General features: G+C 42.5%; 3 protein-coding genes across 15 annotated transcripts in view; 1 reads left to right on the forward strand and 2 right to left on the reverse strand.

Moving 5' to 3' along the window:
- The window catches only part of iqgap3 (IQ motif containing GTPase activating protein 3), a 40,277-nt gene extending 26,151 nt beyond the window's left edge, over nucleotides 1–14,126 (forward strand). The window contains exon 38 of one of the 2 annotated variants that reach the window (XM_049582673.1): nucleotides 14,000–14,126. In XM_049582673.1, coding sequence (XP_049438630.1) covers nucleotides 14,000–14,113 — 114 coding nt within the window. In that variant the 3' untranslated portion in view covers nucleotides 14,114–14,126. The other variant, XM_049582675.1, reaches the window with a different exon arrangement.
- Nucleotides 1–18,580, reverse strand: part of LOC125892629 (membrane-spanning 4-domains subfamily A member 15-like) — a 31,718-nt gene that overhangs the window by 7,915 nt on the left and 5,223 nt on the right. For 2 of the 12 annotated variants that reach the window (XM_049582682.1, XM_049582685.1), the window contains exons 4-6: nucleotides 17,059–17,172; nucleotides 15,743–15,862; nucleotides 13,452–15,657 (exon numbers count right to left, since the gene is read on the reverse strand). In XM_049582682.1, the coding sequence (XP_049438639.1) occupies nucleotides 15,574–15,657; nucleotides 15,743–15,862; nucleotides 17,059–17,172 (318 nt within the window). In that variant the 3' untranslated portion in view covers nucleotides 13,452–15,573. Of the gene's footprint in view, nucleotides 1–477; nucleotides 532–942; nucleotides 1,054–1,142; nucleotides 1,376–13,447; nucleotides 15,658–15,742; nucleotides 15,863–17,058; nucleotides 17,173–18,580 lie in introns of those variants that run through there. The other 10 variants (XM_049582678.1, XM_049582679.1, XM_049582686.1 and 7 more) reach the window with 10 other exon arrangements.
- Nucleotides 7,921–10,391, reverse strand: LOC125892631 (membrane-spanning 4-domains subfamily A member 4A-like). Its single transcript, XM_049582691.1, has 4 exons — nucleotides 8,999–10,391; nucleotides 8,606–8,719; nucleotides 8,408–8,464; nucleotides 7,921–8,155 (listed from the first exon to the last, which is right to left on the reverse strand). Exons 1-4 carry the CDS (start codon nucleotides 9,164–9,166, stop codon nucleotides 7,988–7,990), a joined length of 507 nt encoding a protein of 168 aa, XP_049438648.1. The 5' UTR covers nucleotides 9,167–10,391; the 3' UTR covers nucleotides 7,921–7,987.

Here is an 18,580-nt window from a genome sequence, read left to right on the forward strand (position 1 = left end):
CCTTGGTTGTTTTAAATGTGTTATATAAATAAATTTGACCTTTGACCTTTGTTCTTACTGGATAAATTAAACGAGATTTAAGTACTAAATGTCCGTCTTTACAGTGTGCCTAACCTTTATAAACAGATATCATATGTAGGAGGATCTTTAGTGCAAGATTTTGGTATCGGAAGTGGTCTGGTTTACGACCAGTCGAGTTTGAGCACCAGTAGTCTGACTCACTGAACGTAAAATGTGGCTATAAGCCTGCCAGTGGGCCATTTATTTAGGTCAGCATTCGTCCCTCTTTCAGCTGTCTGTGTTTTACCGTTTCACCGTGTCTGGGAGATCTGCCTGATATATTCACCGGCGCTCTCAGAGGCTTTATTGTCATCAGACTGATAGCTGATGGGTTCTGAGATTGCTGTTGAACACCTGAGAGCTGCAGGAGTTTTGTAAAGTGGTAAAGTGATGTCACAGTTATGATGAGTTACTGACCGCACAGTTGTTGAACTCCTCAGCAGCCACCGTCAGAGATCCAGACAAGACGCTCTACAAGAGACCAGAAACAGACACACTGTCAGCTGACCTCAGGTGAGCTGAAGGTTTAATACAAAGATACAACAGCCCTCATTTATAATCTAACATACTAGTGCAGATCTGTGTGCAGAAATCATCTAAGGATAGGATTCACATGAACATTTTTATCTCGCCAATCACAGCGTCGGACTGATCGGGCATTGATAAATGCGGCCACTGAAAATAATCATCTAAATGATGATATCCTGCCTTGATGTTCAACTTCTCACAATGGAAACGACCATACACCCAGTTTTTTGTTTTACGCTTGTTTCGTTAATGAAGGCCACTGTGTTCTCTTTTTTGATTACACGTAGACAGCATCTTCTTGCTAATGTATAAATTAATCCTTTTATTGTTTAGAAAGTGCCTCAGCTGACTCACACACAGAGGCCTCCAGACAAAAACGCCGCTGACAATCCCCAGTGTATCTGTGCATGGAATCATGGCAAGCTCAAACAGAAAGACCATCAGGCCAATCATGATCTGCGCCGTCTGCAGGGACGACAGACGGTGACACATCAGTCCTGCATTCTCAGTTTTTAGTGTCAGCTGTGAAATTATGATCAGATTGTGTCACTCACCCCAAGTGCCACCACGTGTCCCCGTCTGAGCTTGTTCTTCCTTGCAGTGTTTTGTGCTGCAGCAACCTGAGGTGCCGGGATCACATGGGTGACCACCACCACGCTGCCCCCCGTTGTCACTACTGGTGAAGATGCCATGATGTTGGAGGTGAACTGAGAGTAGCTGCTATGAGCTGCTGCTTCATAACTGAGCTGAGTGTTAATCATTAATCAAGAGTCCCACTGGTTCGATTGTTGGAGGGTCAGTGGATGAATGTTTATGTACAAGATCAGGAAATACTGTCCAGAAAAATAAAGCTGGTTTTGATCTCTAGCAGTCAGCTTCCTGAACACATTCTGCATTCTCTGGTTTGTCATTAAACAAATCTTATTAATTAACTTATTAACTTGTCTTGTACAGTTGTTAGCATGGCTTTTGTCACATTTTAAGTGTGGTGTGTACCTTCACAGGTGTGTCAAAAGAAGTGAGGAAGTTTGAACAGATCTCTCTGATATAGAAACTTAAAATAAATGTCATACAGTTTCTAAAAACACAATGAGGATGTCAGGAGCTGGTGTGGCTCATTGGTTGTCACAGTCTGACAGCAGGACCACATCATCTGCAAAGAGCAGAGAAACCTCCCGCGGTCACCATACGGACACGCCACACCTCGACCGCACCTTTAGATTCGCTTCATTAAAATCACAGTCCGTGACAGTAACGACTCTGGTGAAGTACAACACCCACTGAGAACATGTTTGACTTCCTGCTGATAATACAAACACAGCTTTCCCTCTGGTCACACAGTCAGTACGTTTACATGCACAGCTTAATCGAGCTACGCTCAAAATTCGATTTTGGCGTCTAATCAGACTTCTGTCCTTGTCCCAATTTACAAGCAACTGAGAAAATCAAATTACTGACGGGAATGTGTCCTCCTCCTCAACACTAGGTGGCGATATGCGTCGTTTCAGCGGGTTAATACGACCCCCTTTCCGGTTGACCTATTACATTGGGATATCAGGAGCTGTAACATCCTTTGATTCACCAAAACTTGCCTAAATCCTGGACAGTGCTATTCAACCAGGTGACTCTGTTCCAATGTGCTGATCTGACAGACAGGAGCACTCTGGTCATAGAAGGAGAGGAGGAGACTGCCCTACGATGAATAAGACTGGTGTGTTGGTGGTAATGTGAGGTGATGTCTGGTTTCTGCCATGGATCACTGCTATACTCCGTTCAGAGGCACCTGCAGAACGGCACTGCCTGCATTTGTAAGGAGCAATCATGTAGCCGTCTTGTTGACGTTGAGATGTGTGGACAACTTTTCACAGTCGTTCATTTCATGCACTCAGTTGCTTTGCCACTGCAAAGCTTTTAGACAAAATCAGGATCTTCTGCCAGAATAAAAGGAGTGGTCTTTTGTCCTCATGAATCTACCACCACAGAAGGTCTGTCAGTTCCTCGGAGAGTTCCTTTCTACTGAGCAGTCAGGTACGGTTCATTTCTATACCGTCCCCATGTTTGGTCCCCCCTCTGTTGGGGTACCTAGCACACAGATCTGGTACTAAGAGGTGGAGCTGTGAACACTGCAGTCTGATTGGTCAGTAGAGGACGGTCACTCTGCTCAGGGCTGAGTTGTGGCTGGTTTTGAGGCTCATGTAACCACTGTTCATACTGTGGAGAGTTTTATTAGTAAACTGTAACTATAAAATGAAAGGATGTTTCTGTCGGCGTGATGAGCAGATTCAGTGCAGCAGAGTTTGAAAATGAAACACATGATTTTATTTCACAGTTGAATCAAAGCGAGAGAAGAAAAACTTACTGCATATTCAGTTATGAGTCATCGCCTCATCGAGATGTCTCGATCAGACTTTGTCAAACATTAAAGTCATCAGAAGGTTTTGTCCAGGAAACTGTCTCAGAAATAAAAATATTACACTTTAGTTGTTTTATAGTTAATGAGCTGATCTGAGCTCATCTTCAGAGACTTTTCAGTAAACAAGGTTCAAACCTCCCTCTGAACATAAACAGTTTTCTCTCTGTTAATATCTGAATGTGTCCAGTTGTTTCTGAGTGAATGATGTCATGACGTGAGCTATAGAAGTGGATCACATCAGTGTGAAGTAGTGAAGCTTTCTGAACCCTCTGTGAAGCTGCTGAAGTGTTTAAAACTGTACAAAGGTGACATCTGCTGGCCAAACATCAGCATTACATTTATGGAAGAATTCAACCCAAAACCTGATGAAACATAGGGTCACACCCTGAGTGCACTGTCGTCAGTAACTGCTGTAGTATTAGAAATTAAAGTCTAAGAACCTGTGGTAATATAGTTTAACAGTTGTGGTGCTGGTGCTGCTGGAGATGGTGAAGGCAGGGGTGGTGGTGCTGGAGATGGGGGTTGTTATCGCCCTTCATGATGTTTCCAGTCACTCAGAAGGGTGCGGCCCTCAGTTTACGATGCTGCCATATTCTGGAGGCTGCTGTAAAACAAAAACAAAAACAGATTCAACAACAACAAATGCTGTCTAGGACTCGGTCACATCACCTCACACCTACATGACAAATCTCATAGGGAGGGCCGGGTCCATCGGAATAGGTGGCGTTTCTCCAATCACTGAAGTAGTCCCAGTAAAATTGTTGGTGATGGTTAAAATCCGTGTAAAGCAGCAAAAAATGTCTGTTATAAGTTTGTCACATCACAGAAATATGTGTCATTTATCACTGAGCCAAATTTGAAAGATTAAAAAAATCGCTAAGTATATAAAATTCGCTCTCAAAATAAAAGAAAAACAAGCACTTCTCTCTGCTGTGAAACACTGGGGGCATGTCCAGAGGGGTATGTCTGCAGCCTCTTGTCTCTCATGACTCCAGGCTGGAGACATTCAGTCCATGCCCACTCGTGGGAGGGAAGCCACCTCCATGTACTGTACAAGGATGTAACCCCGCACCTGTAGCCGGCGGAACGGGAGGATGTAATCCAGGGAGGGAGAGTGTCGGTCTGGCTCCACTGACTGAAAATATTTTTTCCAGTGGATGTCTTAGTTACAACATGATTGAGCTAACTGGAGTAGTTTCATGTCGTATCTGACAACGGGAGGCTTTTAACAGATGACGTCCTGATGTTAGATTTGCTGCTGCTGTTTGCTGTTCCTGTCAGCTGCAGCATCTGATGCTTTCTAGACATCGTGATTTCCCAAAACTGAATAAATATCACACATAGCAACACAAAACTGCTTTGCAAGCTCAATCATGTTGTAACTAAGACATCCGCTGGAAAAAAAAATATTTTTTTCACGGACCATTTATTGAGTTATTACAGACACCGCTAACGGCTAACAGGTAACGGTTAGCCCAGCTAATCTACGACAACCATGTTGTTATTACAAAACGTGCACACAGAAATAGTAATGTGTGTTCAATCATTGTGTTTATAGACTTTACAAATATCAGATTAGTCTAAACGGTGATATAGTGACGTGAAAAATGTGAGATACCGTACCGACTTTAACCTCTCCCGAATTGATCATCTTGTCGATAGTGCCGTAGGCTTGCTGCAAACAAGTAGCTCCCCTTAAAAAGAAGTTAACAAAGCAAAGAAACTTCGCTCCTTGGTATAACTCTCAAACCCGTAAGTTAAAACAAATATTGCGAAAATTTGAAAGGAATTGGCGATTAACCAAACTGGAAGAATCTCGTTTAATCTGGACAGACAATCTCAAAACGTATAAGAGGGGCCTCCACACTGCCAGAGCAAACTATTACTCAGCATTGATAGAAGAAAACAAGAATAACCCCAGGTTTCTTTTCAGCACTGTAGCCAGGCTGACTGAGAGTCACAGCTCTATTGAGCCTTGTATTCCTTTAGCCCATAGCAGTAATGATTTTATGAACTTTTTTAATGACAAAATTCTAACTATTAGAGGCAAAATTCATGACCTCCTGTCCTCAGATAGTACCTATCTAACCTCAAACACAGCTGTAAAACCTAATATATATTTAGATTGCTTCTCCCCAATTTCTCTTCAAGAATTGACCGCAGTGATTTCTTCATCTAAATCATCAACGTGTCTCTTAGGCCTCATCCCAACTAGGCTACTTAAGGAGGTCTTTCCTTTAGTTAACACTCATATATTAGATATGATCAATATATCCTTATCAACAGGCTATGTACCACAGTCTTTTAAGGTAGCTGTAATTAAACCTCTCCTAAAAAAGCCCACCCTGGATCCAGAGGTATTAGCCAACTACAGACCAATATCTAATCTTCCCTTTATGTCAAAGATCCTTGAGAAAGTAGTAGTCTCTGTATTTGTTTTATTAGATCTTAGTGCGGCGTTTGACACTATTGACCATCAAATTCTGCTACAGAGACTGAAACACTTAATTGGCCTAAAAGGTTCTGCACTGAGCTGGTTTAAATCTTATTTATCTGATCGTTTTCAGTTTGTTCACGTTCATAATGAATCATCCTTATGTACTAAAGTTTGTTTTGGAGTTCCGCAAGGTTCTGTGCTCGGACCAATCCTATTTACTCTATATATGCTTCCTTTAGGTAACATCATTAGAAATCACTCTGTAAATTTCCATTGTTATGCGGATGATACTCAGTTGTATTTATCTATGAAGCCAGAAGAAAGTAATCAATTAACTAAACTCCATAACTGCCTTAAAGACATAAAAACCTGGATGAGCACCAATTTCCTGATGTTAAATTCAGACAAAACTGAAGTCATTTTTCTGGGCCCCAAACAACTCAGAGACTCTTTATCTGATGACATAGTTTCTCTAGATGGCATTGCTCTGGCCTCTAGCACTACCGTAAGAAACCTCGGAGTAACATTTGATCAAGATTTGTCTTTCTCATTTCTCATTTGTCTTTCTCTAATTCTCATTTAAAACAAACCTCACGGACTGCATTTTTTAATCTGCGTAATATTGCGAAAATTAGGCCTATCCTGACCCGAAAAGATGCAGAAAAATTGGTCCACGCTTGGGGCCCAGACCTGGAGAGTTCAGGTGGACTCACCTGAGCTGTGGAATGATGTTGACGTCTGCAGCTGCTCCCAGCAACACACATGGACAAGCAAAACTCACAGAAGGATAAAAAACCTGAAACACCTGTTAACCACCTAGAGAGATCCTGCAGGGAAAATAGAAACAGGTTTGTGACCGTTAAAATGTTATTGTCGCAGATCCTCTGAAGTCCTGGAAGGTTTTTTTTTTTTACTATTTAATATTTATGCTATTTTATTGCACACACAAGTTATTGATCTTGTTTACACAATATACTATCTTGAATGCACAAGTTAGTAAACTGTGTAAAGTATTATGTTAAGCCTTGTGTACGAGAAAATATGTAAACAATATGTTACAGGGACAAGTTAACATGTTATGCAAACAAGTGAAAGGGGCTCTATGTAAAGTTCAGAAGGTATGAGTTGTCTGGACACGGTTCTCAACATTATGGTGGCTGAGCCGGCAGCTAGCAGCTAACGCTGCTAACTCCACAAACAGCACTAAACAGTGGCAACAGTGCTGACGGAACTCATGGTGTTAAGCAAGGGGGAACTGTATGGTGGACGCTATGATTCCATGACAACGCCGTCCCCTTGGATTACAACACACAGAGAGGTAATGTGACTTTTTACTATCACTCTTTAGCTAGTTCCTCAACCTCTGCAGCTAGTCTCTCTTGCTCTGCAGCTAGTCCTAGGCATCCGCAGCTCGTCTCTCTACCTTTGCAAGTAGTGCATCTACAGCTGCAGCAAGTCCCTCTTCCTCTGCAGCTGGTCTCGTCTCCTCTACAGCTAGTTCCCAACCTCTGTAGCTAGTCTGTCTACCTCTGAAGCTAATGCCCCTACCTCGGCAGTAAGTCCCATTTCCTCTGCAGCTAGTCCCTCAACCTCTTCAGCTTGTCCCTCTTCCTCTGCAGGTAGTTCCTCTACAACTGCAGCTTGTCCCTCTTTCTCTGCAGCATTCCCAGACCTCTTCAGTTAGGCTCTCTAACTCTGTAACTGTGGTCCCTGATCTCTGTAGTTAGTTCCTCTACCTTGGAAGCTAGTGCATCTACATCTGCATCAAGACCCCTTCCTCTGCAGCTAGTCCCTTTACCTCTGCAGCCAGTCCCCAACAACCTCTGTAGCTCCTCTATCTACCTTTGAAGCTAGTGCCCCTACCTCGGCAGCAAGTCCCATTTCCTCTACAACTAATCCCTCAACCTCTTCAGCTTGTCCCTCAACCTCTGTAGCTAGTCCTAGATGTCAGCAGGTAGTTCCTCTACATCTGCAGCCTGTCGGATACATCTGCAGCTAGTCCCTCTTTCTCTGCAGCATTCCCAGACCTCTTCAGCTAGGCTCTCTACCTCTGCAACTGTCATTCCCGATTTCTGCAGTTAGTTCCTCTACCTCTGCAGCTAGTCCCTTTACCTCCGAGCTAGTCCCTGATCTCTGTACATAGTCTACACCACTCCTCTTCCTCATTAATGACACTGGTTCTCTTATACAGCTGGCATCCAGTTCAAGACTGTGGTGCTGGTCTTTGTAGGAAATGAAAGGAACTGCACCCTCATACCACCAAACCATGGACAAATCCTATACTCTTCCTCTGCCCCCAAATGACTGAATGCCCCATCCATCCTAGGACTCTGTGGTCCCTCTTTTTGGTCAAGACTCTCCTGTGTTCTGGACTCTCATTGGTGGAATAAGCTCTTGTCGTCCACCATTGACTGAAAAACACCTAGAGACACCTACTTCCTAAAAAAAAATCATCAGCACTGTAGCTCACTGATACTTTTAATTTTTTCTTTGTAAGAGATGAGACACATGGTAAATTGCTTTTGATGACAACAATCTGTAAAATTAATCTAATGTAACATCAGATCAAAACATTTTACCTCATCATGGTCAGGGAACCAGGGAGGATGGTCATTGTCATTTGTCTTCAAAATTTCGGCAGTATCCAGAAAGAAAATGATGCCGATGGGAATTGCAGTCACAGTAGTAGCAACATTATAGCACACAGCAGATTTCATCTGCAGAGCAGAGACACGTCAGCACACATGGAACACCTGCAACAACAGCTGTCATCTAAAAAATCATCTCCATATTACAAGACTACAACTTGTTTTCGACAGTCAAAAGAGAAGATCTTTGTGCTTTCTGTACAGACAAATTAAAGCCTGTGTTCAGGAGTAAACTTTTTTCTTACTGACACCTGTACCTGATGAACACCTGAGCTGCAGGTGTTTAATACAATAATGTTATAATAATGATGAATTACTGACCCGAGATTGGCTCATTGACATCCCAGCAGACACCGTCACAGATCCAGCAATGATGAACTGCAAGATTAAAGAATTCATATTAGTAAACAGAGACTTGAGACCTTTTTTTCCTGATCTAGTCTTACTTTTATTTACATCTTCTGTCATTATTTCAGGGTATGTAAAATACAGATCTTTCAGTGCAAACAGCAAACTCACCAACAATGATCCCCAGGCGAATACACCACTGTAGACTGACAGTTTGTCGTGACTAGTTGCAAAAATGATGCATCCACACACGAGGATTATTTTTCCGATAGCCATCTGCACCAGCTACAGACAGCCAGCCAGACAGACATATTCAGATCCTTTACTACAGTAATACACTATTTATACTTTCCGGAATCTGAAATTTAAGTGAGATTATGTACATGTTTACAGTGTGGATTAACTTTGTTGATCTCCACCAACCAATAAACTAATTGCATTTATAACATTATATAACAATATAAAGGATATAACTTGAAAACGAGGGTTAAATCACATTTTCTTTTGACATTTTTCTCTGGAAATTCAGGTAAAATTTAGATGAAAACCAGACTTGTTCCTCACCCCAACCACCTGCAATTGTCCTCCGCTCAAGGAGTAGTTGTTTCCGGGGTTGAGATGTTGACCCGGAGCTGGAGAATGTCGAGGTAAAACAGGCTGGATAGTTCGGTGAACATGTGTGACGACCACCACGCTGTCCACTGCCGTGGCTGTAGACGAAAATGCCGACATGTCTGAGGTGAGACGAGTGGAGCTGCTGTGTGATGGCTGAGCTCTGGGTTGATAAATAATCAGAGAATCACATCAACTGACTCAAATAACCACAGTCACATGAAACTGTTAGATTACTATATGATCTTACCATCCGCAATTAAAAAAAAAAAAGGGCAGTTCCTCTAAGAAAAAACCACACCTTCTCTCTGTCCCCTACTAGTGTCAGTCCAGTCAGACACTTTGGTTTATCTATCTAAATAGCGGTCATCTGATTTATTCTCCACAATTCAATCGTTAACATCATTTTACTGAAACCATGAGCACCAAAGAAAAATTCACTCAAATTTACCAGCATGAGAGACATAAAAGTGGTGACTCTTACTCTGAAGCTGTCATTAAGCCCAAATATTTGTCCATTCCTCAATTACCCAGTAAGTTAGTCATATTCCTTTAGTCTGTAAGGGTCTTCAGATAAAAAGATCCCGGGCGTGGGAGCCCTTCTGTGCGGAGTTTGCATGTTCTCCTCGTGTCAGCGTGGGTTCTCTCCGGGCACTCCGGCTTCCTCCCACAGTCCAAAGACATGCAGATTGGGGACTAGGTTAATTGGTAACTCTAAATTGTCCGTAGGTGTGACTGTGAGTGTGAATGGTTGTTTGTCTCTATGTGTCAGCCCTGCGATAGTCTGGCGACCTGTCCAGGGTGTACCCTGCCTCTCGCCCGATGTCAGCTGGGATAGGCTCCAGCCCCCCCGCGACCCTCAAGAGGATGAAGCGGTTAGAAGATGAATGAATGAATGAAAAATGAATCCAAGTTGTGCGTATTTTTAACAGAAAGTGGTGTTGTGTAGGTGTGCCGGGTGCTGTAATCCTTGGGTGTCATAAAACAAGTGTCGTAACTCTCTCTGATGCGCTTTCTGTCAGATCAAATGAATGATTCATAATTTATATATTATCTGAGGCCTATTTTTTTTTAAACAATATTCATACTGGTTTAAATGAACAATTTAATTGTATTTCCCATCAGTTTTGTGTGAAAGGAAAAGGTGCCTGTCCCAAATATACAGTGGCTGAGTTTAGTGAAGTTTTACGATATATGAGCTGTTAATGTTTACTTCGTCATTTTCCCACTCTGTCAAAGTCCTTTTCATTCATTTCTTACATCACCACCTCATCTTCTGACTGAAGACTGGATGCAGCAGGTTCAAGTGTTGAACATGAAACAAATGTTTTTATTCCACAGTTTGAGTTACAATCAGATTGAAAGTAAAAAAAAAAATACATCACAGATTCATTAGAGACATTTCTATCTGCTAACAGGCTTACAAAAATACTTTAATTTAGTTTAAACTTCAAGTATCTACATACAATAACAAGGTCCATCAACCAAACCAGTCTGATCCAGTTTAAACAGGTCCAATCTAGTTTTAAACCAGCCTGATCCAGTTTAACCAGCCCAATCTGATCGAATTTGATCCAGGTTAAACCAGTATGATCCAGTTTAAACCAGTCTGATTCAGTGTAAACTAGTCTGATCCAGTTTGAACAGGTCCAATCTAGTCTTAAACCAGCCTGATCCAGTCTAATCAGTCCATTCTGACTGAATTTAATCCAGGTTAAACCAGTCTGATTCAGTGTAAACTAGTCTGATCCAGTTTAAAACCAGGGGCGGTATTGTAAGCCTAGCCTACCTAGGGGGAAATGGTTAGCCAAGCTTACCACAAAGACTGAAGGCAGAGTAAGCTAACATTCATATTCCGACAACCTGAAAGCATTAACAGAATATGCCCCAACAAAGTAAATGGAGAGCTTTTACTTTCTCTGACTTTCAGTTACTTGTGCTTCAGCCATTCGTCCTAAAACCCAGAAGTGAGTTAGCATTTTAGCACTCATGGTTCCCTCGTCTCAAAGTCAATGGGTTTTTGGTTAGATTCCTAAAAATAAGGTCTGTGGTTAATACTAGCTTAAGAGACTTCACATTTTGTTCTACGACATAAAATACATTAATTAATACCCCCTTGAAGCCTTAAAGTGTCTTAAAAAAGACAGTTGCTGACAAGCTGTTAAACGACACTACAGCATGTCACCAGCCTTGGTGTGGCGGTGACATCAAAGTCACGCATGTGGTGTCGTTCGATTATACCCCAACGTTGGTTGGTTGGTTAGGTTTGGGCAAGAGGAGGAAGATTGGTTAGGGTATGAAATGAGTATGAAATAAAAATTCATGGTGAATTAAAAATGTTTGGGGGGGGGGGGCACCCGGCACCCTGTCATGGGCTGGATTTGGCCCATGAGCTGTAAGTTGAGTATCACTGCCCTGAGCCTGCCTTGTTAGTGTTAAAGATCCTGTCTCTTATCAACCAGGAATTGGTGTCCCACTGTAAGAAGCTGACGAAGAAGAACAAGGAGCAGCTGTCAGACATGATGGACGTGGGGAGAAGTAAAGGACTGAAGGCTCTGAGCAGAGAGAGGAGGGAGAGACTGGAGGCCTACCAGCACCTGTTCTACCTGCTGCAGGTGACACACACACACACACACACACACACACACACACCCCCTCAGGTGAGACATATTAACCACATGTGTCTAACCGTGCGTTCACACCAAACGCGATGGACGCGATGTCATCGCCCGTAACGCGAGTATTGCGTCGCTTGATCACAAATGTCACCTTTTTGATCATCGCTTCATCACTTCAATCGCGATGACGCAACCCTCCTCCCGCAATTTTCTTCACCTCCCGCTATTTTCTCGTCAACCATGGCTGAGTTAACTACCATAGCTGCTCTTTATCTGTTGTGGACATCTGATTTGGATCAGAGACCCAAACGCCACCGTGTCTGGGTTCACAATATCCTCCAGAAACGCACACAGCTGGGTGAACATCATCACCTCCTGCAAGAGCTGTGTCTGGATGATGGTCGTTTCCAGCGGTACTTCAGGCTGACGCTGGCCCAGTTTGAGGACCTTTTGGCCCGTATCGGTGCAAGGATCTCCCGCCTGGACACCAACTACAGGCGCTCCATCCCAGCTGCGGAGCGCCTGTCCATCTGTCTTCGGTTAGTAGCTTATAATTTGTTTATGATTGGTTGGATATCAACGCTGATTGGATGTCGCGGCATAGCGTCACGCGATGTCGCTTGAAAAGTTCAAATTTTTCAACTTCAAGCGATACATGCGATGAGGCGATGGACGCGTCATCGCTTCATCGCATCGCTCTTATCGCCTGAAACGCGTCGCCCGAAGCGACATCGTGTGTCATCGCGTCATTTACATTGATTTTGAATGGAAGCTTGTGGTGTTCATCGCGTCCATCGTGTTTGGTGTGAACGCACAGTAACACACACTGTGACTGTGTTGTAACCAGTAACCTGTCTCTGACAGTGTCAGGCTGAAGGTGGAGCAGCCTCAGGAAGTGGTCAGAGGTAACCCCACCGTCATCAAGATGTTGGTGAACTTTTACCGTCACGCTCGTGGTCAGAACACCCTGCGGGACTCTCTGGGTCCGGCTCTGCAGGACGTCCTGCTGGACTGGACCCTCAGCATCAGGACCGACCCGGTGGACATCTACAAGACCTGGATCAACCAGACGGAGACCCAGACCGGACACAAGAGGTCTGAACAGACACACACTCACATGTTATATGTATGAATATAGCGGTTGTCATAGCGATTGACGTAGACTGGACTATAGAAGGTTGTGATGCTTTCAGGAACTCCTGCAGACGCTCTGAGTCACCCTGAAGTCCAGAGACGCATTGACATCGCCATCATCAACCTCACCTCCACCTGTACCTCCACAAACTTTCGTAGGTCTCATTCCGTACTACTAAAGCATCTCCTACTGTTAACCTCCAACCTCCACAAACTACCGTAGGTCTCCATCTCTTCACCTCCAACCTCCACAAACTACCGTAGGTCTCCATCTCTTCACCTCCAACCTCCACAAACTACCGTAGATCTCCACCTGTACCTCCACAAACTTTCGTAGGTCTCATTCCGTACTACCACAACACAGAGAAGCAGTCAGAGCTACAGGCTACAGTGAGGCTAAAAACAGAGTTCATATGACATTTTTCGAAACAACTTTTTATGTCAGGGCTGCAGCACACTTGGATCACTACGGATGAGCAGTATGGAGATACTTCGTGGATTCAATTTTGTGTTCTTGGACGTTAGTCTGGGGCGCCGTATGCCATTAGGTGTGCTAGCCGCTCCCCCCGCCGATCTCTGCAAGTGATGTGAGGACTCTAAAACTTCACCAGGGCCTCCATCGGCATATGGGTGAGTAGATAATGGCTGAACTTTCATTTTTGGGTGCACTATCCCTTTAATGTAACAAACCTTTAATACAACATATGTTAATGTTACTATCTTTTGACACCACATTACATATGTTAATGCTTATTTAGACTACAAGACTTTATAAGACTTTAAATACAAGATATGGTAATACAACATGTTAGTGCCACAAACTTAAAAAACAACATATTTTATGTTGTTAATTTTCTACAACATTTACATTAATGTTAGAAACCTTTAATGTCACATATATTCATGTTGCGATGTGTCATCACGCTGCTGGTCATGGTTTGCTGTTGCTTGATCCTCTCAGAGGAAGTGAAATGAACCGAGCTGAACTGTTCAGGTTTAAGAATGTGGTGTTTGACATCGTTCCTGCACCTGAGAAAGGAACTTTCAGTGTCAAAGCTCGATTCCTCGATGTCGAGATGGAAGAATTCCTCCTCAAATACCAGGTACGAAGAAGATTAAACAATGAGTTAAAACAGGCTAAATACTTGGTCATATACCAGGTGTGTGTTATGTGTCTATAATATGTGTGTGTGTGTTATAGGACCTGCTGCAGCTGCAGTACGAAGGTGTGGCGGTGATGAAGATGTTCGACAAGGCGAAGGTCAACGTCAACCTGCTCATCTTCCTCCTCAACAAGAAGTTCTTCAAGAAATGAACCAAGTGATGCCCTCACATTACACTCCTATCTCTGTTTATATATCTCACTACATCATGTTTTTATATACGTCTATATACAACAGACAAAACATCTTTACACTCCTATCTCCTTCTATATATCTCACTACATCATGTTTACATATATACCCACATACAACAGAGCGAATCATCCTCTTTACACTGTTTATACACAGAGTGAGGCATCTCGTTTTTTTATATATCATTACCTATCAATCAAATAAGCTTTACTCATATGTTATTGCATCATTACATTTTAAGGCAGGGTTAGGGCTGAACTGTTTCCTATACACTCCAAATTCTGTGTTTATATCTCACTACAACATCTGTGTCTGTGCCCCACTTTATGGTCCAGAGTGATGCATCTTCACTGTACTTCCATCTTTGTATCTCACTCTAAAAGCATCGCTCTGACCCACCTGTCGTCTGTTTTTTAAACTCACCAGAATCTAAACAGAGTGGGTCATCTTCCCAACACTCCAATCTCCTATCAGTTTTTATAAGTTACTACATTATCTGTTTTTATATCTGCCTCAGTAAATGGAGCGAGGCCTCCTGCTCAGTCCTGCCTCTTTATCTCACTCCTGTGTTTATATGTGACGACAGTTCAAACAAAGCAGTGCGTCCTCCCTCTGCTCCTATCTCTGTTTCCGTGTCTGACGACAGACGGGATGACGATGGGGGATTTTGTTGCTCATAAATACAAACACAAGAAGCCATATTAAACAGACACAGAGACACACACAAGAAACACTGGTTTTAAAATAACAATAATTTTAAAGGATTTTGTTTCTTTAAATCAGTGAACTGTTGCAAGTTAGTTGAGTATTGATCACGTTAATTATGACACCAACAGGACTCCGTAGAGACTTCCGTCAGTCTGAGCAGATTTCATTGGTCACTGAAGTCTGCTTGTCGTTTTTAGTTGCAGCTCAAACATTAAAGTTTAAATCATTTTAGAAAATAAACTCTCCTGTCTGTGAGCTGCTGCTCTGATACCTACCTGACTGATGACTGATCGATAACTGATCAATAACTGTAAATATTTTCTGTCACTTTCTGTTTGTTGTTTTTTCTGTCACTTTGTTTTCTCTTTGTTGACATTTCAAAGGAAACTTTTAAAAACAATATTTACTTTATTAAATATCTGAATGTCTTCAGCTGCTGTTGTTTCTGACTGGAATGGATGAGTTCATTGATTACTTATTGACAGGTTCATTGACTGATCGAATGGTTTAGATCAGTGACGGGATTCACTTTATAAAACACATAATTTTGTCACATTTTTTTAGATCAGTAACAAGTGTAATAAAGTTAGTGATTGTTTTCATCATCAGTTAATCTGTCAGTTATCTTCTTGATTCATCGATTTATCATCAACAGTGAAACATCAGATTCAGTTTACTGAGAAATAAAACAAGTCATATATACTTGGTGACATTAAAACAGCTTGAATGCGACGAAGGAGGCGGGGTCAGGTGGAGGAGTTGGTATGCTCATGTCGTACTCCAGTGGTCTCATCGTCTGTAAACAAAAACAGTATGTAAGCAGATAACAGACACGCTCTTCTCCAGACTCAGTCACATGACCTCCCGCCTTGATGACACACCTCATAGCTCCTCTCTGGAATGGTGGTCGGAGGCTGTGAGACAGGTGGGGGCTCGTATGTGGGCAGAGTCAACGTCTGTGTAGTAGCCTCATGTGATTGGTTGGTTATAACAGTCGGCTGCTAAAGAAGAGACAACAGTGCTATGATTAGTACTGACACACTAATCATATCGAGTCTGAGCATTCACGAGTTATGCAGTGATGTTAATTATCGGAAAATTAAACGGACTGACTTTTCTGTGGCAGGAAACCTTTATATTCATTAACATTGGACACTGTGACTAAACAAGGGCTGCCCCCTGATAGTCCAGAAGGGTCATTAGTCAGCAAGATTTCACTGATCGCTTAGTCACAGGAAACAAAACAAACAAATGTGAAACTCTATCAGGAGCTGCACCATGTCAAAATAAATCCAAACCTATATGACTGGACCACATGGGAATTTAATTTGAAAGGACAGACACAGGAAGTGTCCACGCTCAGCAGTCAGACAGGAGTCAGGTTAATTTCCTGCGGTTATTCCACAGGCTAGTTAATAACATGTCGGGCAGGAAATCCAAAGTGTGGGATCATTTTGAGAAGGTGAAGGACGAACCCAAGGTGATATGTAAACTCATCTTCATTGGTCGACTACAAACATGACGTATCATGTGAAACATGGAAGTAGCTACATGCCCATTAGCCCACAGCGTCATTAACAGGCGGCTCGCTCAGTGTGTGACGTGCACTTGGAGATAAAATATAGGCCTATATTAATGAAGGTTCATTAGTACGGTTTTGTATTTCTCTGTAATGTAGCACAGTGTTAACAATGTTACTGATACTATTCTTTCTCACACCTTCAACTCAAACCACCAAAATCAACCACTGCGGAGACTGTAATAATTTAACATTCAGACATGCTTGTTGTTGTCATGGGTAACAGCATGATGTCAGTCCGACACCCATCGGGTATCAGGATATGAATTTTTCATGTGATATTAAAAAATATACTGGTATTATTGTGAACAAGATGATACGGCACACCCCTAATGTTTGGATTTGAATACTTAAAAAAAAAACAAAAAAACTGTTTTTTAAAATATTAATTATCATGGAAAAGGTCATGATTATTCATTATTTTTCTTCGACGGTAGCTTGGATAGGTAACATCATGATCGATACAGTCATGCAGTGATACTATCATGTGAGGGCTGCTTGAGTGGACTTCTGCTGGTTGAGACTTAATTTAATTATTAATTCAGTACACAGTATGTCTCCTGATTCAGTGGGTAGTAAATAAGTGATAACTGTGTTGTGACATCAGACTGGACTCACCTGGTCCATGGACTGACGAGACGCATCATAGACAAACACAAAGACACAGATGGAGATGATGAACTCCAGGACGGAAACACCAGCCAAAACACCTGAAACTGCGGTGGTACGAATCTGGAAGGAAGAAAAACAGTGTAGTGCTGATGAACTAGCTCAGTCCTCCTCCGATAGTGTCTGCCTTTATGAAGCAGAGCCTCATTGAGGCCTGTTCATGTGATGTCATCATCCATTTGTCTGCATGAAGGTCCGCACGTTGTTTGTTTAGTATTAAGCTCATGTGTTTTTTGGGGTGACCAGAGGAGACATGGCAGAGTAGCACGTAATTTATAGTTCTGCGTTGAATCGATGCAAAGGTTACGGCGAAGGCTCCATGCCAATTTGGAGCCTACGTCGTAACCTAACATGCACCTCCCCAGAATTGTAACTATGCGTCGCAGTGATGCAGACCTCCTGTCTGTCGCTGTAGTCTGACACCATTTCCCTCAGTGGAAACGGAGCTTGTATTTACTTTTAGTTCGGGGGTGGGTGAGTAATCCTAAAATGTATTTCTGTGTCCATTCTCACTGAGGGCGAATATCCACTCAGATTATTCTTGCGGGAAAAATATCAAAGTTGATTTTATGGGTTCTTATGGAAGTTTGCACACCAGGGCGGAACTTTCGTGTGGTGAAAAAGATTTCCGCCCAGACTTTGACCCCCGCGGAATTCGCCAGCGGAACTACTCTGGGCCAATTAAATTGTTTGTTTATAGGGCATGTCCCAAGTCTCTTAATTTTATACTGCTAACTCCTAACTCCTTACTTGAACCGGAAGGCGTTCGTGGTCCACCATCTTTAAGGCCGTCTCATGTCTCTTACTCCTGCCAGTAAGGAATTAGCGTTAGGAGTTAGGAGGGATCTGTTAGGTGTAATGAGTAAGATAACACGAGAGGTTCCTAACAGGAAGTCTTTTACAGCTTGAGGCCCTGACGTATAAATACCCGCCCCCGACGTCTGGCTCATTTGAACAAGATGGCGGAGAAACATCGCAAGTGTACCCGTTACATGCATTCTTTACAATGAAATGCTGTAATTCACATGCCTACGTGACTACAAAGAGTAACAGTGATATTTCGTGCAAGACTGTTGTAATTAAGTTTATTTCATTCACAACCCGTTGCGTTGTTCAGCGGGCTGTCGGTGATGTGTGACTGTTAAATGTGCAGCTGCTCATGTCCAGACCCACACGTGTTGATATAACACCACACACACACACACACACACAAACAAACAAACAAACAAACACATTTGCCCATCGTTAATTGTCCTGCATGTCATGTGAGTGGAATAATGTTTAATAGCTTGTAGGTAATATTAATCATTAATATTAATTAATATTACTTTCAATGATGTTGTTGTAAGCTACTGTCATTACCGTCTGTCCTGCATCTCTCTCTCTGTCTCATTGTGTCATATGGATTACTGTTAATTTATTATGCTGATGTGTTCTGTACGACATCTATTGCACGTCTGTCCGTCTGCCG

The sequence above is a fragment of the Epinephelus fuscoguttatus genome, linkage group LG8 (assembly GCF_011397635.1).
Source record: "Epinephelus fuscoguttatus linkage group LG8, E.fuscoguttatus.final_Chr_v1".
Lineage (NCBI taxonomy): Eukaryota > Metazoa > Chordata > Actinopteri > Perciformes > Serranidae > Epinephelus > Epinephelus fuscoguttatus.

Bases quoted from the DNA above. Each gene is read 5' to 3' on its own strand.
- LOC125892631 (XM_049582691.1), bottom strand. From the start codon at position 9,166: ATGTCGGCATTTTCGTCTACAGCCACGGCAGTGGACAGCGTGGTGGTC. The intron at 8,720-8,998 runs GTGAGGAACAAG...GGCTGTCTGTAG, and splicing joins GACAATTGCAGGTGGTTGGG to CTGGTGCAGATGGCTATCGG. The intron at 8,465-8,605 runs GTGAGTTTGCTG...TTAATCTTGCAG, and splicing joins TCGCCTGGGGATCATTGTTG to TTCATCATTGCTGGATCTGT.